This window comes from Danaus plexippus, chromosome 11, assembly GCF_018135715.1.
Source record: "Danaus plexippus chromosome 11, MEX_DaPlex, whole genome shotgun sequence".
NCBI lineage: Eukaryota > Metazoa > Arthropoda > Insecta > Lepidoptera > Nymphalidae > Danaus > Danaus plexippus.
In genome coordinates, this window is record NC_083544.1 from 7,683,650 (window position 1) to 7,706,461 (window position 22,812).

General features: G+C 35.2%; 3 protein-coding genes across 5 annotated transcripts in view; 2 read left to right on the top strand and 1 right to left on the bottom strand.

Annotated features, from left to right (window-relative positions):
* Nucleotides 1-13,575, top strand: part of LOC116765803 (protocadherin-like wing polarity protein stan) — a 93,872-nt gene extending 80,297 nt beyond the window's left edge. The window contains exons 28-58 of one of the 3 annotated variants that reach the window (XR_009752733.1): nucleotides 37-171; nucleotides 392-546; nucleotides 940-1,106; nucleotides 1,182-1,454; nucleotides 1,524-1,637; nucleotides 1,789-1,963; nucleotides 2,168-2,307; nucleotides 2,556-2,742; nucleotides 2,816-2,908; nucleotides 2,977-3,086; nucleotides 3,495-3,704; nucleotides 3,782-3,968; nucleotides 4,048-4,347; nucleotides 4,416-4,643; nucleotides 4,909-5,350; nucleotides 5,430-5,571; nucleotides 5,857-6,078; nucleotides 6,449-6,669; nucleotides 7,099-7,245; nucleotides 7,491-7,688; nucleotides 7,908-8,000; nucleotides 8,275-8,388; nucleotides 8,615-8,733; nucleotides 8,952-9,113; nucleotides 9,359-9,460; nucleotides 9,582-9,783; nucleotides 10,135-10,547; nucleotides 10,725-10,772; nucleotides 10,892-10,946; nucleotides 11,434-11,535; nucleotides 12,176-13,575. Coding sequence is in view for 2 of the 3 variants with exons in the window: in XM_061521952.1 (XP_061377936.1) it covers nucleotides 37-171; nucleotides 392-546; nucleotides 940-1,106; nucleotides 1,182-1,454; nucleotides 1,524-1,637; nucleotides 1,789-1,963; nucleotides 2,168-2,307; nucleotides 2,556-2,742; nucleotides 2,816-2,908; nucleotides 2,977-3,086; nucleotides 3,495-3,704; nucleotides 3,782-3,968; nucleotides 4,048-4,347; nucleotides 4,416-4,643; nucleotides 4,909-5,350; nucleotides 5,430-5,571; nucleotides 5,857-6,078; nucleotides 6,449-6,669; nucleotides 7,099-7,245; nucleotides 7,491-7,688; nucleotides 7,908-8,000; nucleotides 8,275-8,388; nucleotides 8,615-8,733; nucleotides 8,952-9,113; nucleotides 9,359-9,460; nucleotides 9,582-9,783; nucleotides 10,135-10,547; nucleotides 10,725-10,772; nucleotides 10,892-10,946; nucleotides 12,176-12,215 (5,194 nt within the window). In the remaining variant the exon portion in view is untranslated. The remainder of the gene's footprint in view (nucleotides 1-36; nucleotides 172-391; nucleotides 547-939; nucleotides 1,107-1,181; nucleotides 1,455-1,523; nucleotides 1,638-1,788; nucleotides 1,964-2,167; nucleotides 2,308-2,555; nucleotides 2,743-2,815; nucleotides 2,909-2,976; nucleotides 3,087-3,494; nucleotides 3,705-3,781; nucleotides 3,969-4,047; nucleotides 4,348-4,415; nucleotides 4,644-4,908; nucleotides 5,351-5,429; nucleotides 5,572-5,856; nucleotides 6,079-6,448; nucleotides 6,670-7,098; nucleotides 7,246-7,490; nucleotides 7,689-7,907; nucleotides 8,001-8,274; nucleotides 8,389-8,614; nucleotides 8,734-8,951; nucleotides 9,114-9,358; nucleotides 9,461-9,581; nucleotides 9,784-10,134; nucleotides 10,548-10,724; nucleotides 10,773-10,891; nucleotides 10,947-11,433; nucleotides 11,536-12,175) is intronic. The other 2 variants (XM_061521952.1, XM_061521953.1) reach the window with 2 other exon arrangements.
* A 469-nt stretch (nucleotides 13,576-14,044) lies between these two features.
* On the bottom strand, nucleotides 14,045-16,629 carry LOC116765576 (V-type proton ATPase 21 kDa proteolipid subunit c''). The gene is made up of 2 exons (XM_032655092.2): nucleotides 15,838-16,629; nucleotides 14,045-14,950 (listed from the first exon to the last, which is right to left on the bottom strand). The coding sequence occupies exon 1, from the start codon at nucleotides 16,484-16,486 to the stop codon at nucleotides 15,869-15,871; it is 618 nt and encodes a 205-aa protein (XP_032510983.1). The 5' UTR covers nucleotides 16,487-16,629; the 3' UTR covers nucleotides 14,045-14,950; nucleotides 15,838-15,868.
* Nucleotides 16,630-17,303: 674 nt separating this feature from the next.
* Nucleotides 17,304-21,531, top strand: LOC116765636 (protein dispatched). The gene has a single exon (XM_032655189.2). The coding sequence runs from the start codon at nucleotides 17,526-17,528 to the stop codon at nucleotides 20,853-20,855; it is 3,330 nt and encodes a 1,109-aa protein (XP_032511080.2). The 5' UTR covers nucleotides 17,304-17,525; the 3' UTR covers nucleotides 20,856-21,531.
* The last annotated feature ends 1,281 nt before the right edge of the window (nucleotides 21,532-22,812 follow it).

Here is a 22,812-nt window from a genome sequence, read left to right on the forward strand (position 1 = left end):
TGTGACCTATTATAATTGTGGCTCATTTTTCTCTAGATTTCTTGACTTAACTGGTCCCCTGCAACTTGGTGGTCTACCAAACATTCCTAGCAGTTTCCAAGTCAAAAACAAGGATTTTGTCGGATGTATTTCTGATTTTTACATTGATCATAAATTCGTGGACTTAAACAGGTAAAACCCAAAAGAGAATATAAGATATTTTTTTAAAAACTTGTTCATATATATTAGTACATATTAGCACATTATTTATTAAATTGATATAAAAGTCCATCATTTTTTAATTACATACGACCACTTACCACACTTAATATATTTTTAAGAATCCGTTTTCTTTGTTAACCAAAAAAAAAAATACTAAAGATGTTCTTGATTATCCAATGATTTTTGTCAGCTACGTATCCGACAACGGCACGATAGCCGGTTGTCCAGAGAAGCGATCTCGATGCAGCGCCGCCCCTTGCTACCACGACGCGCCTTGTAAAGATCTCTGGGACACATTCCTATGCACCTGTGATGATGGATTTTCCGGGAAGGATTGTGCTGAAAGTAAGCATATATTTATAATTAAATGTCATGCAAAATCAAGGGAAGTAGTAACAATGTTACTCTGTATTACATCGATTCTTGAGTTCGATTCGCTATTGAGCGAGGAACTTAAAACGTTTATATTTCAGATTTTTTTTTCTTTTTCGAATTTTTTGATAGGTAACACATTTTTTCTAATTTAATCTTTACTCATAAATTTATAAGACAGTTTGTGATAATTTTTGATACTGGACATTATTTTCCTGTTATAATGACCATAACCCTGGACCAAAAACCAATCAAGCTGATGAAGTACAATACGATACAGCTGTCTAATCATGTTTTGTTCGTTCACTTTAATTTATCAATATATCCTTTAATATATTAATAATATACTTTAATTTATCAATATAGCTACGTCTCCTCCTTGGCGCTTCAGCGGTGAAGGGATGCTATCTTTCAACCCCCTGCTACGTCCCATACAACTCCCATGGTTGAACGCGCTCTCACTGCGGACAAGGCAACTCGATGCCTTCATAATGTCGATACAAGTGGGACAAAATAGCACTGTTCTCATCACTGTAAGTGTGGGTTTATGTGTGAATGAGTTGGAATTATACGTGAATGATTTAATTTATACCATTTTCTTGTTTTAGTTGAAATCAGGTCAACTTCATTATTCATACAACGGCGAAACGATGCTGATACCGACGAGTACACTGTCCGACGGGTCGTGGCATCGCATCGAAATCAAATGGCTCGGAACGGATATATCAGTGAGCTTGGACTATGGCCTGCGAACTGTTTTATTACCGATGCTAGCGAACAAAATACAGGGACAATATATTGGGAAGATTGTTATCGGTGGACCCGATACCACCCCCGCCTTACTAGCGTCGGATGTCGGATATTTCGAAGGATGTATTCAGGTAAAGATATTGTATTCCACAATTTCACTTTCCTTATAAATTTTCTTTATATTTTGTTTTAATTTTTAGGACGTTCGCGTGGGAACAGCTCAGTCATTGCTAAATCGTCCGACTGTCAGAGAACATGTTCGAGATGGTTGTCAGTCGCGAGCTGATTGCATGTTGTCTATATGTCCACCCTATGTAAGCAAACAATACATTATTACAATAATGAATACTTAATTTAGGCTAAAATAAATCTATTTGCATATAAATTTTATAATACAAAACAAATATTAACACCGCGTTTTTATTGAAAAAATTATATTTAATATTATCGCCATTAATATATCAGAGTAAATGCGTGTCATCGTGGGACACAACTGAGTGTGTATGTGAGGCGGGACGGGTCGGCCCGATGTGTGTCGGCGCGTGTGAGCTACAGCCGTGCGGTGACCACGCCGTGTGCGTCCCGGACCACACAGACAAAGGATACACGTGCGTGTGCGAGGACGGGTACATTATGACCGGTGAGTTTTTTACACTTATTTATTTGATTCTGAAAGAATCGAAGTTTAAAAACTGTGTTTCTGTCAGATCTGTGAAGAATCCTCTATATATAACGTTGTATCTTCACTTTAGAGGAACATAGTGGTTTAAATTTATTAATCATATGATATTTAAAATGAGACAGAGGCTGTATATAATATTGTTTTTTAATTTATTTTAATCAGAGTCAGGTTGTACGAGTGCACGTAGCGGGTCTTGTCCGGGTGGCTGGTGGGGGGCGCGTGGAGCGTGCGGTCCTTGCGCGTGTTCTGCGAAAGGACTACACCCGCACTGCCACGCGGACACGGGACGATGTCGGTGCAAGGTACAAAATTAATTAATTTTATCATGTTACCATGTATAACTATTTTAATGGAAAAATTTGTATGAAACCGTAATAACATCTCCCACATTGCCAATCAAGACTCGCCCATATGGTTTATAATGAACATATAGTCCTATCTGTTTACGATATTATTTTGTACCATGTCGTTTGTAATATTATTATATATTAATATCACTTAAAATCGCAAACAGAATGTTATATCAGTAAACTTGAATTTTGAAATATAGGAGAACCACTACCAGCCAATTGGTTCAGAAGAATGCATACCGTGTCAATGTTACCCGGCCGGTTCAATAAACGGTTCTTGTGAACTGTCATCGGGGCAATGTTACTGTAGAAATGGCGTGATCGGGCGAGCCTGTGACTCCTGCGCTAATGTCTACGCTGAGGTTACTCCCAATGCAGGGTGTAAAGGTATGCTGAATTTGAATAGTATTTAAGGAATATTCCTTGGTAAAGATTGTAGCATCTCCCTTCTCTCTTTTAGTTGTGTATGATGGATGTCCAAGATCGTTTTCACACGGAGTTTGGTGGCCGCAAACAAAATTTGGCATAGAAGCTGTCACGGAGTGTCCAACAGGTATTTATATTTATGAATACTATGTAACATTTATTTCAAGAAATAAAACATTTTGATCTTCATTAAAGGATCCAGTGGAAAAGCTAAGCGTCTATGCGACGAGAAACAAGTGATACCTTGGCAGGAACCGGATATGTTCAATTGTACTACGTCTACATTTTACCAACTTAGAAAACAGGTTAGACATTGTATTACAACTCAATTAATTAATAGAAACTGAAAAAATCATCGGCACGGATCGGATTTTAACCCGTGATGTCGAGGATATTAAGTCCAATTTCCATTACCGCTTACTGAGCTTCTTTACGGTATTCTTATTATCAATTAAGGTTCTTTATCTTTACATTAAATGTAAAACACATTTAATAAATTTACAGAAGAAATTTTGACAAATAATTCTTTACAAAAATCTTGAACATAAAATTTAGATACTCATATTTGAATAAGCCTTGCAGTATATAGCATAATATTACACAGTCAATAAACTCATCTGTTGGACATATTTCAATAACAAAATTCAGTTCAGTTTAGTACAAATCGTAAAGAATATCAATTAAAATGTTAAATTACTTACTTTTATCACCAGCTCCACAAAATAGAAACAGGGGAACTGCAAGTCAATACGTTCGTGGGTGTACGGTTGGCAGAAGATCTATCGACGGCGTGTTCTAACACGCAACCGTTGTATGGAGCAGACGTGCTGGTGGCGGAGGGGATAATACTGGAACTACTGCAATACGAGCTGAGACAGGCCGGTTTAAACCTTACGCACAGTCAGGATAAGGACTATGTTCGTGTAAGTATTGCTCTGATAATGAGGCTAACTTATTCGAACTCACAAAGCTTAAGTGTTATATTTTTGTTTTTTTCTAGAATATAATAAAATCAGCAAACACGATTATAAATAATCAGTACGATAAGGAATGGGCACGAATTAGAGAACTAACAGGTCACGGGGCTGAACATTTGATACAACAATTCGATAAATACATAGCAGTACTAGCGGAGAGTCAGCATGACACGTACACCAGCCCGTTTGAGATAGTCACTTCTGATTTAGGTAGAGTATTAACAAAGGACGAAGGTATAAAGATAATTATTTTGAGTTCAATTAATAAAAATTTGTATCTGAATTTTAGTGATTGGAGTTGATATCGTAACAGCAGAATCAATATATGGCTTTGAACCCACGACTCTTAATAGACTGAGTGATTCGTTGACGACCGAACGTGTAGTTTTACCAGATACTTCGTCTTTCATTCACTCGCCAATTCAGACGCTTGGTTACTACGGCATCGGTAAATCAAAGAACAAAAAGCCATCAAGTCCCACTGTCTCATTTCCGAAGTATAACAACTACGTGAAAAACAAAAACAAATTTGACAAATTCTCCAGAGTGCTTCTGCCCTTGGATTTGATTGGGATCAACAATGTTCAAGGTACACCTGAGCCCAAACATAAAATAATGTTATAATTCTGCATTTTCAAGAGATATTTTTCATTACAGATAATCTAGAGAGCAACTACGAATCAAGAGCTGTGTTTTCATACCTACAATATTCTCGTAACTCCTCACACCTTCTGCCGTTGTACTTCGATGAGTCAGTGAGTCGCCGTTGGGGAGTCAATATAACTATCGGCTCCGCTGTCATGCAGGTAGCTTTATTCGTGCCAGAAGCTGTTTGGCAGAGAGAGACTACTGCCGATAATGTGGATACTTCTGATGACGTTGAAGGTAAGTGATCCATTTCAACTCTAACCGACTGTGATTCCAAACGTTTTCCTACCAATTTACGAGTATGAGAGTTTTTGTCATAGCCAATTAATTTAAATATCCAATTTGATTTTTTTTAATCTTACATTTTTTTACAAAATACCAATAAATTTGTTAAAAAAAGGTCTAATGACTCTGTGTCACGATCATGTTTTCACATATTTAATAGGTAATCTGTGAAAAAAATATGGAACAGAAAGTATATTTTTGTATAAATTCCTTTTAGGAATTATGTACGCTAATAAAGGCCACCATCAATCGGAAATCAATAACGACATAAATGCACATTCTAACGCACACACAAAACGCACGTGGCCATCGGACGAGGAACAGTTAACTAGCGATCATGGACCAGTGGTGATCCAACCAGCTTACAAGAAACAAGAAAAATCATACGGTGACAGTCTTCAAGAAAATGATTCGTCATACGTGGCAGAGCGTTTGGAAAATTCTGAAGGACCTAAAGTTTTGGCTTTAGTCATGGATAACGAAAAGGATAAAGAAAGCAATGCGTCGAAGGAGGTCGGGAAAAAGAAGTTGATATATAAAAGTTTGAATGGAGTTAGATTGAAGAAGCCGATAAGACTACAGATATGGCTCGACATCAACAGAGAAACATTTGGATCAAGGACCAATCCACAATGTGTTCACTGGTCCACCGCTAACGGGTTTGTTTCATTATTACGTTTATTTTGAACCTAATGTTATCACAAGTTAAAGTCTAATTTCATAAATCATTTCTCCCAGGCCTGGTGAATGGTCTCGTGTCGGTTGCCACACAGAAATCGACTACGACTGGTCTCCGTATTCTGACGAGCCTTTGCTCATCAACTGTACCTGCAATCACCTATCTACTTTCGCCGTTTTAGTCGACGAAGTTGACATCGAGGTACGTTTGTACATTATTATATATTTGTACACAGTACACAAAGTGTATTATAATCCTGTCATAAAAATATTAGCTGCTAACCGTTAAGAATTTTCTAAAGCTACCGCATATACCTTGTATTGTGAAAAATGCTTTACGTATGTCCAACTGGGAAAAGGGGACTATCTGTGACTCATTATAAGAACAATTGTCGGGATAACCACTAGAACTCACTGCTTACTCTCATGATCAATATTAAGCTAAACTAATTGTCTAAAAGACATCAAGTAATGTATGTATCTGCAGTTTATTCCGGAGCCTTCCCTCCTGGAAGCGGTGACGTCATACACGGGCTTCAGCATCTCTCTTCCTTTACTGATGTGGACGTGGGCGGCGCTGTGTCTGATGCGGGGCGGCGCGTCAACCGTCTCCAACTCCATACACAAACACCTTATCTTCTGCGTATTCATGGCCGAGATGTTCTACCTGATCGCTCTGAAAGGCCGCACTACTTTAGTGCAGAATGAGGTACGTTGAATTGTCTTTAAATTTACGTCATATGACATTACATTTGTTATATAATACTGATTATTAATCAACGACTGCTTCAAAAATTACGTTTAAATATGAATTTAATAATAATTCAAATTCCTTATCAATCGTCTTAGAAAATATCTTGAAAACATAAGTATAAAGAAACCGAGTAACAGTCATCACTCAACGTTATGTAGTGTGTAAACGAGGACTAAGCCCGCACGCCCATGTTTAGCGCTTGCCGACCACACACATACAATACGTATAATTATTACTTTTAAATCAGTTATATGTAATATTTAAATCACACCCAAACAAATGTCTCTCAATCTAAAAGTCATTTTATAATCACAAATCCGTTCAGTTCGCGTGTAAGCTGGTAGCGATGTCGTTACATTACTGGTGGGTGAGTGCGCTGGCTTGGGCTGCGTGTGACGCGTGGCAAGTGAGGAGGCTGGTGAGGGAGTTAAGGGACGTGAACCACGGACCACTGGCGGCACAGCTCGCGGTCGGGTATGCCGCACCCGCTGTGCTGCTAGCATTGGCCGCGGCACATCACCAGCACCAATACGGCAATGCACTCTTGTGAGTGAATTTTTAATACATTGAATTTACTTACTCGTCCACTTCTATTTAATATCCTACTTAGAATCATACCATGACAGCACTATGATAAATAATTCATTTCATGCGAATTCATAAACTTGCTTCGTCGCTTCAAATTAAGTTGTCATTATTAAACTAAATTCTGATAATTTCGTGCACAAAATTTTATAAAACAATCGACCTTAAGTGCTGGCCACTGTGTCCTATTTGCGGTAGGCACAATAGTCTTTCTTGTGACACACAATTTTTATGGACAGACGATTTTTATGAAAATCTAAAAAAAAATGTTTTAAGGCATACTAAACTTAACTAGATAGTGACTAACTGACTACTATCATCTGCTATAGCTGTATGATGTTGATATGGTTTAACATTTGTGTATTTTATTATGGAGTGATATTTCTTTAGCTGTTGGGTGAGTTGTCACGAGGCTGTGGTGTGGTGGGTTGTGATACCGGCGGGTTTGTACGCTTCAGCCGCGCTCGTCCTACTCGCGGGCGCCACGAGAGCTGCCTTCACTGTCAGGGACCACGTCATAGGATTTGGGAACTTGAGGTACATCTACTGTGATATTATAGCAATTATTAACTGCTGCAATTTGCTAGATGAAGAACTTCAGTGTGACGAAATTGGCGTTGCATTTTACTTTTAATTATTAACTCTTTTTATGACAAAGGAATAAAATTAAACTGTAAAGATACTAAAAAGTCACTATTTACAAGTTTTATCTGGTGTCGTTGGCGTGAACTTTCCCATTAAGTATGATTACGTATATTTTATAAATCTGTTTAATATTTAAGATTGCTGCTGGGCGTGAGTATCATATGTTTACCGTTATTGGTGGTATCCTGGGCGAGTGCGTTGGTCCTAGGCAGTGAAGCGGGTTCTCGCCGGGACGCGCTCAGTTCCGCGCTCGCGGCTGCGGTCGCATTGCACGCCGCCGCCGCGACTCTAGGATACATTGCTCTCAACGTGCGCGTTAGAGATAATCTTAAAAGGTACTTTACTTCACTTTGCTCGTAGATTGTTTTTATTTTGTTTATGTTTCCACGACACTCTCATGGCACCAGTATATCCAACTTCATTCGAATCTTACTTATTTTTTAACAGGTCATATATGGACACACCATTAAACATAGTCCATTATGTATTTACGTACTCACGCAGTTACTGATTATTGTTTTTGAAATTTTTATACATAATGTAACATTTTGCAGGACCATGCTGCGGTGCTTGGGTAAGAAAGTGCCTCCAGTGGATACATCAGTCATCATCAGCACGAGCGCACAAAATCTATCCCAAGTTAATAGGTATGAATATATAAAGCAAAGCAAGTGTCACCCAAAACAAATTACTTACCATCCATAAACAATATTATTATTTGAAGATAGACAATGATTATTAATTGATATCTTCCTTATAAAAAAAGTAAGGTTCAAAATGGAATCCTTAGTTCCGTACAAAAATATATATATATATTTTTTTTTAATTCGTCTAATTAATACATATAATGACTTTTTAATATTATCTGCCAACCTTATTAGTGTAAAGGCGTGATTTCTATTGGAACATTAATTTGTTCAGATCCGCGTTGGCTTACCACAGCAGTACGGAGGGACGTCAACTTCGCAACATAGGCATCTCCGCCTCCTCGACCACGTCACGATCAACAACGAAGACGAGCTCCAGTCCTTACAGGTGACGAACATAAATAATTGGTTAGGTAGAGAGAGGAGCTTGAGGAGGAGCTTTTGCCTTATATTCACATCCAAAATTGTCCATTCTATGTTCATGTATTTTTGGACTTTAAGATTTACAGACACCGAGACACACTCTTTCATAATATAACTAGCTATGACAAATCTTAATAACCTATTTTTATGCACGTTTTATTAGCCTTTATGTTATATATTTTTTGTTCCAGTCGCAGCGATGGTCAACTTCGTCACACAAGCACATCAACGTCCAACTACAACACTAGCGCCAGTGACATGCCGGCCTACTTGAGAGGATTCGATTCCTCGCTACACACGAGGAAAGATGGTTAGATTCATACAAAATGATTTAATTCAAAAATTATCATCTCGATTTCCTGTGGGTCGGTTACTGAAAATAAACTGAAAAACATAGTTCACGTCTAAGAAATAACTTTTAAAAATTATCCTTATATTTAAAAAAGAATTTATGATAAAACTCAAGACATTAACTAAATACTATTCCTTATTGCACATCGTATGTAATCAATACGAACCCTTATATAGACGGTAGCCGTCATCGTAAGTCCCGTTCTGGTGACGAGGGTGGTGATCACTCGGACACAGAGAGCGAGGCCTCCGCTCGCAGCCTGGAGCTCGCCTCCAGCCACTCGTCGGACGACGAGGACACAGCCTCCCGCCGCTCCTCGCACCCGCCTTCCGCACTGCGTTAGTACACTACACTTACGCCACCTTACTCCCACATACAAGATCTTACATTTCCCGTTAACCTTCTTCATCCTCGCTATATCCGCCTCCGTATTCGCTTCTGCGACTGCCTCGAATTTCCTTCATAAACTTCTCCTAACGCTATCATTAACGCACGACTCCTGAAACATTAAAACGTTGTTAACTTAACATCTAGCTTTAATGTATCGTTGAGAATGTCGTGTTGTATAATGTTCATTATTCAGGAGACCGAGCTCCGAGCGGCGCCAACACCAGCTACCTTCCGAACATCACTGAGGGCGCTCCCTTAGCGATCACTCCTCGCTGGCAGCCGCATATAAGAGAGGGTTTGTATTATATAACATAACGAATTATTACTCTGTTGTTATCACATACCCAAAACATACATGAGAGGTCCCGCTGTGGGTATAAAATGTAACGTTTCATATATAAACGTCTATATTGTAGAACCAAATCGTTGGTCCCAAGAGACTGGTTCGGAGGAGATGCGTGGAGGGGAGGCGACACCCTCCCCCCACCCCCTGCCGACCCCTGACCTCACATCCGACGTGTACCAGATGAGACATCGCCTCAAACCATCCATACTCGAGAACGTTCACGACACCTACGTGGCCAGCGTGGACGCCAGCAGACTACCGCTCGATAACAGGTATTATTTCATTAGTAGCGGAATTATTCTTATATTCATAAGATGCACTCGATGAAAATGATTTCGCCTTTATGATTAGAGAAATAAGGTATATATTCTGTTAACTCATAGAAAGTCCTATTTCACTCATACTTAAATTTAACATCAAAAACTGTAACTCTTACCTATTGTATGTTATATCTTCGTATAAAATAAGCAGTTAAAATAAAAATAAAATTGGCAGCAGTCGAGATTTTACACCAGAGTCCAGACAGTCCCAACAAACGAAAAGATCCTACTTGATTTATTTAAAATTATCACCAGACTATTAATGTGAAACGTAATATTAACTTTAAATTGTGTTTTGGTTAGATACGGTGTAATAGAAGACGAACTGATGTACGGGGTCATGAGCACCGAAACGGAGAAACAGATGCCGTATGATCCGACGTATCCGATCTCTCCGACCATGTTCAGACTTCCAAGTAATCCTTACGGCTCAAAGACCTATTTGTCGTCTCGCACCTCCGATTATGGATACAGTCCCACCAAATACTTGAATACGGAACCCAGTGTTTATGGATCCCGGGATTTTAGAGATTCCAGCGTTACGGCTAGAGAGCACGACGCGTACCCGCCCCGTGACTTCCGGGATTCCGGGATAGCTACCATGTTGAAGAACGACTATCAAAGGAAAATGGAAGGCCATTACGATTACAACGACAGAATGTCAGATGGATCTGATAAACATCATCCTCACGATAAATACCTGTTCCCTTATACAGGTTGGTGTGCCTCAAGTACCTTAGTAGAACCTGTAGTATAACATGTGGTACAGAATAGTTTGTTTTGCATTCACATAAAATTATTTGTTTATTTTTGTTTTTTGTGCGTTTTATTTTTGTTTCGTTGCTCACACGATGCTTATTGAAGTTGCTTTTTATTTATCTGCTTCTCTTTAGCGGAAGAAGACCACGCACACACGCCACAACGACTCAACGGTGACACAGGTCAGTTATATAAAATAAAAACAGAGATTTAACTCTTTTATTATATTTTAATCTGAATCGTAAATCTATTAATGTTATTTAATACTATAATATCAATAATCCTATTTCGCTGTATTCAGGTGACAGTCAGCAACCAATGGGGGCGCCACTCGCTAGTATGGGGGAAACGAGCGAGTAAGTATGAAATGTGTTAAATTAAAATTATATTTTTTTTCAACGATACGTTAATTTATCCAAAAGTAAAGACTCCCTCTTCACGTAACTTTTTATTTTTGAACACACTAATAAAACTTGTTAACACCTTCAATAATTTTTTATTTTACGAGACAAATTTTATCTTTAAGATACATAAAATTTGATTAAGTATCTTATCTTTTTTATATATCTGTAGCAAAAAGAAGATATGCTCAGAGATTCATCTCTAAACATATCTTCATATAAATTCATTTTTATATAACATACTGATGATAGCAATATATAAATTAATATTAATCACTTACACGAACGAATCTTTGGTTGAATAATAATTAAATAACCAACAAAATGAAGATAAGTTTTATAACATGATATTAAAATAATTCAGTTATATTTGGTTTCAATTATTATTCGTCTAAATCAATTTCAAAATTAGCTTTATTTTACTATACACGACTGTTAATAGATGGTGGAGGTTGTATGAGAAACACTCATTGTAAAATCATCTTTTGCTTTGCTAACCGGTGGTGTTGTCACGCGCAAAATCATCAATCATCTTAGGGAGGAGGTAACATATAATTATTTTTAGTATATATATAATAAGAGTTTGCATCATCAACCTAGACAGGAACGGTTTCAGGGTTTTGCACAATTATATTAATAGAACACCAAAACCTATCCATATTTCATTTGATCGTCTGCAAAATCGTACTTGACAGACTTCAAATGTGTTCGGATACACGTCAATGCACTTATTTGATGTTGAAATCTATAACACTATGATTTTTAGTAACCACTCTTTGACATTTTCAACAGAGAATAATGTTTATATCGCATTATTTTGTTTGTTGCGATAAGTTGTGAACTGAATGTATTTTATAAAAAAAAATATATGTAATTATTTCGGGTCGGACGCCTCTCCATATTATTATAAGTACTCGATACAGTTAGATTTATGGTTTTTGTGCAAGAGGTTGCTACTAAAAAAAAATATGTAACGTCCCCACCAATTATAATAGTAGTGGGATGTTAAATTAGCATTGTGTTACAACGCTTGTGGGTGTATTTTGGTGAAGACGAGATACATGTATTCTAATCGATAATGGTTTTATGTAGTTTTTGTTGTAGAGCTAGCTTTAATAACCCAAGCCCACTTTAATAATATTTAAAGATAAAAACAATATGTATGAATAAATAATTTGTTCAAGGAAATCTACTAACGAAGATGACGCAGAAACAAGAGTTTAAGAAAAGATAGTACAAGATTTCCAATGAATCTCAATTAGTTAATTAATTTATTTTATTTCGTAATTGTAAAATTTTACAAAATAATTTAGATGTTATTTGCAAAGACTGTTTCATTATTCAGTGTTCACTGCCATAAGTAGCATAACGGCTGTTCATTTTAAATTTTTGTCTATGCTTTAAGTAGAATAATTGCCATTTTATAAATATATAATAATTTAGTAAATAATGTTTTTAATCCATAAGATTAATCCAAAAATGTTTATAAATAGAAGTTTCTTTAATTTACATGACTATATCAAAATGGTAAGGTCTTCATATAATTTAGCCTGAAATATAAATTATAATATTGTAGAGATGTGTTTAGATAAACCTCTATAAATGCTGTTGTTGTATGTAACCATTAGTTGGCCTTTATTCGCTATAAAATAAAAATGTAAATCATTGACGCAAAAAAACGTTAATATTTTTATAATTTGCCTCTAGGGGTGTACAATAATTGATAACAATTATATGCCGTGCTTTCAAAGGAAACTTTGCTAGATTGTATGTAAATAAATTGGATAGGAAAATGTTATTAAAATACAAAAATATTTTTCTATGTAGCAGCAAAAACTTATAGATTGTATTCTTTAAGTTTTAGGATCACATCTTTCATCAGACATGTTTAATATAAATTTTCTATGATTGCAATTTATGTATATAGTGTTGTACCGTGAAGAGTGTTCTGTGCGTTTGAGCGTTGAAACGAAGAGTCCACCTATTTTGTAAATAAAACAAAGTTTTACACTTTCTAGTTGTTTAAGTACTTTATAATTATAAGTTTAATAAAAGCTTTACTGGCACATTCCCTTTAGCATTAAAAAAAATATTTATTGTCGCAAAATACCATACTTACTGTTCATTCAATTTTTTTCACAAAAAATCCCTTAGAATAAAAAAATATAAAAAATTCTTTGAATTAAGTGGAGTCTAATCTATAGAACGTAGTGACAGAAGATTAAATGTAGTTATAGAGACTTTTTAATTAAATATACCCCATCGAAATATTTAAAAAAAGACACGACAATGCTAGCTGTGATTAATTCATTAGCCTGACAACAGATAATATATATAAAGAAATGCAATTTAAATTTGAATTCAAAGACTTTTAAGTGTAATGCAGAAATTAGATTGATCTATATTTGATTGAATGATACAGATAATAAAATTTATAGAAACACAATTTAAAAAATATTTATTTGTCACCGCAGATTCTCATTTTTACATTCCGCTTTGTATTTTTTATATGTAGCAGTACAATAATTATTACATGTAGCGTCGGAACTGTTTTATATTGAAATAAAAAATATTTTACTGCTAATTGGTTTTATTTCTTATAAAATAACAATTTGGAAGAATCCATTTATACAGCTACAGCAGAGACATAAAGAAGCGTGTATAAGCACATACTTGTGATTCGAAATACACTAAAGTTTAGTAGTGTATTAGGAAAGCAATATAAATAAATACAAATCAGGTTATAACGACTGAGGTACATTCAATGTGCTAATCATTTACGTCTATTTACGATTATTGATAACTATGGCCGCTTAGCGCAGTCTCTATTTGTAAAGTTCCAAGCAACAACTAAATGGTGGCAACAAATTTCACATGGAATACAAATTATTTATTTAATTATTCTACGGTACAAAAAGTAATATATACTTATTGTTAATAGCTCTTTTTTCTAGATTTATATGAATCCGAACAGGCGTCCTCTCGTTAGGATTCCACAATATGTTTCGATACTTGTGCTAAAATAAGGTCATCACATGACAAATAAAAATGCATAACTTTTATCTATTTATTCATCAACATACATAATATCTACATTTGCACAAATATATTTAACTTATAAACGCAGTAAGTAAACAGTTCTTAGGCTGATACCATAATACTTTTCTATTATTTCATTTTGTTCCACTATTTGTGCCAGATGATAACATTCTATACAGAAAGGCATGCATAAGACCTAAATTTAAGTTATTATGGATATGAATTTAAATATACAATAAATTAGTATATATCTCGTAAAAGGAAGCAAAACTTATATTTACACAACGGATAACTCATTTAATAAAATAGACATCTAATTCAAAATGTAGAATTCCTCAAATAGATTTTTTTAATTTATAATAAGAACAGATTAAACTTTATACAAACAGACATCTATAGGGTTACCATCTCAAAAAAGTTTTTTTTTTTCTAATTTTAGTGTCATTTATTTACACACATGGCTATTATGAGTCAAAGCTTTTACAAATGTATTGGCATTTCATGGAATGTTTGAATCCTTTATAAAGTGACTATAAATACATTTAATGTAATATTTAGTCAATTTAAAATAGGATGCTGCGAGGGTATAATAAACACATTACTATGAGTTACATTTTGTCTACAACACTCCAAATTAAAAATCAGCATAATAGAAGATCTTAGCACAAGTTTAGAAAGAGTTTGACAAGAGAAATTAGTGTAAGAAAAAAAAATGTTCATGACATTTTAACAGAATGATAAAACAAAAAAAAAATATGCTAAAACAACATTTGAGCTCTTTGGGGTGCTAAGATCAAATATTAAATATGGAAAACTTATTCATTACACAACAAACAGTGGCTGAAGATAATTCCAACACTTATTGAAACAAAGTTGGTTCTCGGTTATTTTAGCACGGGCAACTGGAAAATGCTTGTTAACTGAAAACAAAAAAAATATTATAAGAATAACTACAAAGGCTTTGATTGTCATAGTAAGGTAGTGATTGTATGTTAATAAATAAACTAAATTTTTGATTATTAACACAAAAATCATGAGCTTCAAAAATACCATAGATAAATCGATAAAACTGACACAGATAATAAAAATATAACAAAAGTTAAAGCTTTGAATAGATATAAATATAATTAGATCTTAAAAAAATGTTATGACTGTACATTTTTATACTTTTTCAAAAAAATATTGTTTGGTTCACAAGATCTTGTATTATGTGAAGGTAAAAACTAGATTGGGAGTTACTCAATCATACAAAAATCACTCGTCTCTTACTCGTCTCATCTTGTATTTAGTTAGCCGAAGAGGTAGAATAATACTGGCAATTATTTATTTCATTTAAATATCAATATGCCCAGAAATATTTACACCCTTGTATGTTGTTCAATAAAAAAAAAATTCTCAGGGGCTTCATTAACAATAACGGAGTGTTTAAAATTATCAACAGAAGAAACACACAAACAGATCATGGGCAATAGAAGAAATATGTAAATTATACATAATTTTTTTATTTATAGTATCACAAAATTTTATTTAATTATTTTCTGTAGCAGACAAAGTGATGAATGGTAATCACTTTTACACATGAAAATTTTATAATTATGGTATTATCGTAATAACACTGTTGAGCGAGGCTGGAATGAAAATACAAAAGAAATTGATATAGAATGAAAGACGATGATAATTCAAAGTTGCTTTACTATTACAGTCATTCCAAAGACTTCAGATTTGAACCCTGCTAGTATTATCAAATTTAATCTCTATTTTTCCTCTATATAGTGGCTACATTATTAATTTGAAGTTTTATACTTACACTTAATTTCAAGTTGTACTTTCTCCTTAAGTTATTGGTTGCCCATTTTGACCTTTGAAGTCATGTAAATACCGACAATGAGTCCAAACAACCCAATGGCTGATCCGAAGATTTCTACGATGAGGATCTTGACAAAAAGGGCAGCATTAGCAGCATCAGCCAAGGCCGCGCCGGAACCCACGATTCCGACAGCGATACCACAAAACAAGTTTACCAAGCCCACAGCTAACCCAGCTCCGAACATCACGTAACCAGCCATCCAATTCGCTTCTTCGATATTTTTGTCGATGACTGGTTCCTTGTACTGCTCCAAGATACCAGAAAGGACGATTGCTGTGATCAAACCGTAAATAGCTACGGCTTCACAGAAAATGACGGAGATCAAGTTCTTAGTTTTAATCCTAGGGGCCTTGACACCTCCTCCTACTATGCTCACTCCCGTCGTGTGAATGCCCATAGCAGCACCGACCACAGAGAAAGACACGGCCATGGCAATTCCTAAGCATGCCCACATATATGGGGATGTCTTCTCCAAGAACCATCCGACACTTATTTGCTCACCCTTTCCAGACAGAAGATAGTACATCGAAACTATAGGTACCGCCAGCCCCACGATCAGCAAAAACAGGTAGGTCATAAAGTATCTCATCTTGATGGAGTTTGAGGTCAATTGGAGTTGATAAACCTGAAGATCCCAAAAGGGACGGCCTTTTTTTCTCCAATTTCTTCTTTGACAGAAAGCTCAAAACCGAGAAGTCTTGTGATCACAAGACGTCAGAGACAAAAGTAATGTTGCCAGGATTTAAAGTAGGTATTTGTGAAGAAGTCCATAGAGTGTTATTATTTATAAAATGAAGGTCCTACAATCATAGACTTCATTTAGAAGTAAAAATATATAATTATCATTAATACATCTTATTGTGCAAAATTTCATATAAATTGAAACGAGCAATCATATTATTTTCTATATTAGCCTTAAAAAAAAAATAAAAAAGATACAATCCGTCAAAGCCAAAATCCATTCATAAAATATTTACATACAAATATAAATAAATGTTCATACAATACGAATGAATTATTCTTTCTTTGCATGGAATTATTAAAATTAAACCAACTTGTTTCTTTTCGTTAAAATTGATTTTTTTAGTTAGTTCATATTATGTTGTAACTGGATAAATTCTATCACTTTCACTATTAAAGTTATCGAGTTAATTTTCTTTTATCGATAAAATATTTAAATAGAAACAGTTAAAGAAAAAAAAATAGGGCAAAATATTTCAGACCTAAAAATATTTACGAGTGTGTAAATAATTTAATAGATAATTGTTTTCTACTATATTTTTTAGTGTTCAAAAGCACTAAAAAATTGTTTCAATTTTATTATATACAAATTATTTAATTTTTGGGACCGTTGTATCTTATAACGTGACAGCTGAAGAGTGGTTATAATTTTACCAGTAAACACTCAAGATTATATTCAATACGACGAATCAAAATTACTTGTCACTTGTGACATGAGTTTTGTTTAAATACAGTTCGTTCAAGAAATGAAAATGAATCTAAATATATTACTAAGGATACTTATTGTTTGATTAATATCTGGCAAAAACAGGACATGTTTGTCAATTGCATGCCTGGAAAATGGAGTGAGAAAACAAATATGATATCAATGAAAGTAATAATTAAAAATGTTATCTGCTTATGCCAGGTTTATTGTTCGCTACTCTTACTTTTTCCTTTTTATTATAATAGTAATATCGACAGTCCTGACAGCCATTCCACTATTATGTCACGAGATACCATCCTTTTCCGATCCAGTGGTCGGTTTTGAAACAAGAGGGACTACATTAGCGCACCGATTTATTGCTTGGGAAAATCTTAATGATGAAACACGACCCTCTAAAAGGCTAGCAGTTAATCCTAAGGAAATAGAAGATCAAATACGAATGAATGAAACATACAACAAGAAAAAACAGGATAAATCAAGATCTGGCAAAAAACATCCCAAAAAAAAACACAGAAAGAAGTTGCACAACAACACTGGATTTGCGAAAACATTGTTTAATTCGCCAGAGTTTAATGCTAGCAAGGGCCATGTCCATTGGGGCTATGGTAAAAATGTTTCCTTTGAAGATGAAAATACAGTTTTTCTTAAAGATCACACAAGGAATCAATGGAAATCTATACTTAAAATGCAGCAATCTTCTGGAAATGTAGTATTTCATAATTATGCCTCTGGTGTGTGTGGGGCACCTGTTGCTGATTATGCACATTTGGTGGTGTCTTCTACAGATGGAAAATCAATGCTCTCTTTCGAAAATGTTAAAAGAATGTGTCAATTGCAGTCCCTGCTCATTGAAATGGGTGAAGAAGAGTTCTACAACTTATGCCAACGACCATTACATTCAGAAGAACTCTGCTGTCCTACATGGAGTGTGCCAAATTATATAGCTTTAATATCTGGTAAGGATTCATGTGAAAATATTACAAAAAGCGATGTTGAAAATGTTGTGAATATTTTATTAAAATGTGCAAGTTACTTTCATAACTTTACTTTGATGGCGTCATGCGAATTAGGTAGATGCAGGGTACCAAGCTACTGTTCACAGTACGATGCTGTATATAACTTACTATTTTATATTATAGACTCTAAAGCATTTTCTCCCCCAACATTCTCGGAAACATTTGTCGAGAATGTTATGATTTTTCTTCCACTACCCAGCAGTGGCACAACCCTACCTTACTACATGAAGCTAAAAAATTTTGGTTGGTCCTATGAAACTCTTGTGGTGCCCGCAATTGACTTTGGTTTAAAAAATGCTTTATTTGACCTGTGGATAATAGAAGACACTTGGCTAATGGGCCTTGGAGGCCTTTTTGTATTCATTTGCATTTGGATTTATACCAAATCTCTACTTCTCACTATCTTGCTGTTTACCGCAATCACATACTCCCTTGGAGTTGCATATTTTCTTTATGTATACGTCTTTAACTTGGAATTTTTTCCATTTATGAATTTATTAGTGATAGTCGTTGTGATTGGTATTGGGGCTGATGATGCTTTCCTATATGTAAAAGTTTGGAATATGATCAGCAAGCAGCTTATTAAAGATAATATTGTGTGTGACAATGATGATTTAGAAAATATAAAAAATGTATCCAGTGCTGGCGAGACTATTCTTGTGCAAATACTATCGGAAACTTTAAAGCACTCCATTCTTGCAATATTCATCACAACCTTGACAACTGCTATTGCATTTTACGCTTCATACATCAGTTACATTCCTGCGATTAATTGTTTCAGTGTTTTTGCTGGGACGGCAGTATTAGTCAACTTTTTTCTTATGGTCACTTGGCTGCCAGTATCAGTATATATATTAGATGTAAAATTATGTATTAATAGATGGACATTGTTAGGTGCAATTAGTGATGCTGTTAATGAGATTGGTGAGGATATCAAAGTTATATTAAATAGATTTATAATAACTTGTATAATGAGATTGCACATATATTTAGTAGTGATTCTGGGTGCTATAGGAATTGGCAGTATTGTAGTCGTTTTTTACTATCCGGGACTTCAACTTCCAGACTCTAAACAGTTTCAGTTGTTTCAATCTTCACATCCTTTTGAACAATATGATATTCACTACAAAGAAAAGTTTTTATTCGAAAGATTCGGCCGCAACACAGAGATCGGTGCTAAAATGCCTCTCAGATGGGTTTGGGGTGTCCAGGCTGTTGACAATGGAGATCACATGAATCCCTTCTCAAAAGGAGAACTCGTTTTTGACACAAGTTTCAATATTTCAAATCCAAATTCACAAAAATGGCTGTTAGAGTTCTGTACTAAAATAAAAAGGCAGCCGTTTTATCAGCAAACTTTGGGACCTCTTTTGCCAAATTGCTTTATTGAAAGTTTCAAAGCGTATATGAGTAGGAGGTGCATAGATAATATCGACAAGATTAACAGATCGCCATGCTGCGAATCATCCCGATTTCCTTACGATACAGAAGTTTTTAACTTTTGCATCATAAAAGCTATGGAGTCCTTATACCAAACACCCCGCGAATTGTTTATGCCTGGAGTCGCCGGTCCTAAATTCTTGAGACGTTCAAATCCCCCCACCATTGCCGCAGTGGTCGTCGAGTTTGAAAGTGTCGTACCTTATTCGATGTCATATAAGGAGATGGATGATTTTTATCTTCAAGTCGAGAACTGGACGGTTCAAGAATTGAAAAATGCTCCCGAGGGGATGAAGCATGGATGGTTTCTATCTGACCTTCAATTCTATGACTTACAAAACACCTTAGCAAGTGGTACTGTGGTAGCTCTACTGTTGTCAGCTGGTTTAGGCTTTATGGTACTTGTTCCGTCAACGTTCAGTTTTATAGTCAGCTCCTGTGCTCTATTGGCCATGATATTTTCGTCGACCGTTACAATAGCCATATTAGTATTAAACGATTGGAAGTTGAATATATTAGAAAGTATAGCAATATCGACATCAGCAGGGTTAGCTGTAGATTTTAGTCTGCATTATGCATTAAGTTATACAAACTCTAATGGACCTAAATCCACAAGAGTTAAATTCGCTCTTTCGGCATCATCAGGACCTACCGCAGCGGCTGCTCTCACAACAGGTTTCGCTGGCATATTTTTAATACTTTCGAATCTTCTCCCCTATTCACAAATAGGGACGTTCCTTGCATTAATAATGTCAGTCAGTTGGATTTATTCGACATTTTTTCTATGTTCTCTATTGTATTTGTTCGGGAGGAATTCCGCTAAAGAAACGCCTGCCGATGAAACCAAATCCATTTCACGTGTAAGTTCAATATGTTCTGCTGTGCCGAACTTAGAGAGTCACGAGTTAGAACATTTAGCAGACAGCAATCGCACAAATATTACACACTCCCATAGTACTTGCGTTAGTGCAACGACAGTGGTCATCCACGATGACGCTGAGAACGCGCTGGAGAAAGCTGAGAAGAAACCTAGCGTTGATATAATTAACGACTGAATGTTTAGGCTTAGTACATTGTTAAGAGCTACGGCTCATTTTTAAGTATTACTCGTAATTTGTCAGTATTAACAGGTATTTTTTGGACAGCTGTATTGTTTTTTAATCTGTAACTTTATTATCTCGTTAAAACTTCAGTATTTTAGAATATCGATTAGATCTGTTGAGACAAAGTTTTTATAATGTTCATTGTGACAATAACTAGTTCATACACGACAATATAAGACGTGAACGAGCTTTGGAACCTTGATTTTTTTTGCCTACTTTTAAGTTAACATTTAATTAAGTCTTTGAGAATACTTTATATTTTTTTCCTTTATGTTCATATGAAAATATGCAGTGAACACATTACAGTGAAATTTATCAGAGAAATACAGATTTCGCTTGTGAAATTTTACGGTAAACAAGGTTTATCCTTATTTGATGTTTATATTATGTTGTATACCTAGCAGTTGTAACACTGTAATTAATGTTAAAAATATAAATAACAAATTTGTAAACATTTAAAGTGTGTTTCTTAAAAATATAAATTTTGATGAATGTTTAACAAAAAATTACGAAGATCTGTCTTTAAAGTGTTTTACGTTCTTTAAATACTTAATTAATGTTAGCAACCGTAGTTTAAGTTATAAGTGTATGTGTAATTATAAGAAAATAAAATGTTATTTTATAAAAATGTTTTAATTTCATATATTTTATAGGCAGTTGGTCCGCAGAAGTTATATTAGCTCAAATCGCCTTTTGCATTTATGATTTGACAGTGAAAAACTATTTTTGCTGATAGAATGAAATATTGTGCGGAGAATCGCATCAAGAAAAAAACTCAGAAAATTATTCTAAGCACCAATTCTATTGATGAGAAGAAAAATAGAATAAGCTAACGTGTAGTTAAATTTATTGAATATTTGCCACACCAAATCGGTCCCTAGACAGTTTTAATTATGTTTGAATGTGTATATGCGTATCTCATGCGAATGAAGCCTTGAGCGGCAAAGGATAGACAGATTAATATATATTTAAAACATTCTTTTTTTAATCTATTTTAACCGGCTTTAATTTTATTGAGAACCTTTAATATGAACTTCTAATTATTTGTATTTTTCATATTTTATTTCGTAATTAAAATTTACTATCAAGGAAGTAATCGTTTTCACTGCCACATCAGTTTGTATATTTTCTGGGTTGATGATTGACTTTCCGTTCAGTAACTTCGTAGTTCATCGTATTTCAGTTGCTTAGTTGTACATACATATTTTTTTACGGGCGGGAAACTCCGTCGAGCCTTCACTAAAACGCCCCGGGGTACCTCATGGCCTATGTAACAGTGCTGTGGGCTTCTACAAGCTCGGGACCTAGGGACAGTCCCCTGTGGTAGTAGGGAGACGAACAGGACAGGATATACAAATGTGCTCCCATGAGTTGATGGTGAGGCCAAGTGCGAATCTGATCTGCGTGTCCCCACACCATCAGGAAGAGCGGCTAGGCGGAGGTAATTCCTACTCGTACTCATTCGTCTTTGTCTACGAGTGACGCAGCCTCTCCTTTTCTCTCTCGATCTTCCTTCCTTGGGCTAATGGCGTCCAAGCCTCCTTGCTGCTGAGCATGGCGTCGATGACACTCGGAAATGAGAAGTTGGGACCCACCACAACGGTCAACGCGTACCGCTCTGTGGCCCACGACGGGCACACCACCATTGTGTGCTCTCCACCAAGTTCTCCTTCACGCCACAATGTTGTCTCGACCGCGATTCTTCCACGACGATTTAGTGCAGGTACATTCGGAATTATACATACTCGATTTATGAAATGAATTGTTTACAACATAAATAAATATAACTTAAATATCTTGCTACAAAGAATTTTTTAAGGAAGAGATTTATAATGTCAAAGTGTATATATTCGTACAACATGTTATTTTAAACAAATTTAAATTATATATAATTGGTTTAACCAAGTTT

Coding starts and splice junctions, on each gene's coding strand:
- LOC116765636 (XM_032655189.2), top strand. CDS start 17,526: ATGTTATCTGCTTATGCCAGGTTTATTGTTCGCTACTCTTACTTTTTC.
- LOC116765576 (XM_032655092.2), bottom strand. CDS start 16,486: ATGAGATACTTTATGACCTACCTGTTTTTGCTGATCGTGGGGCTGGCG.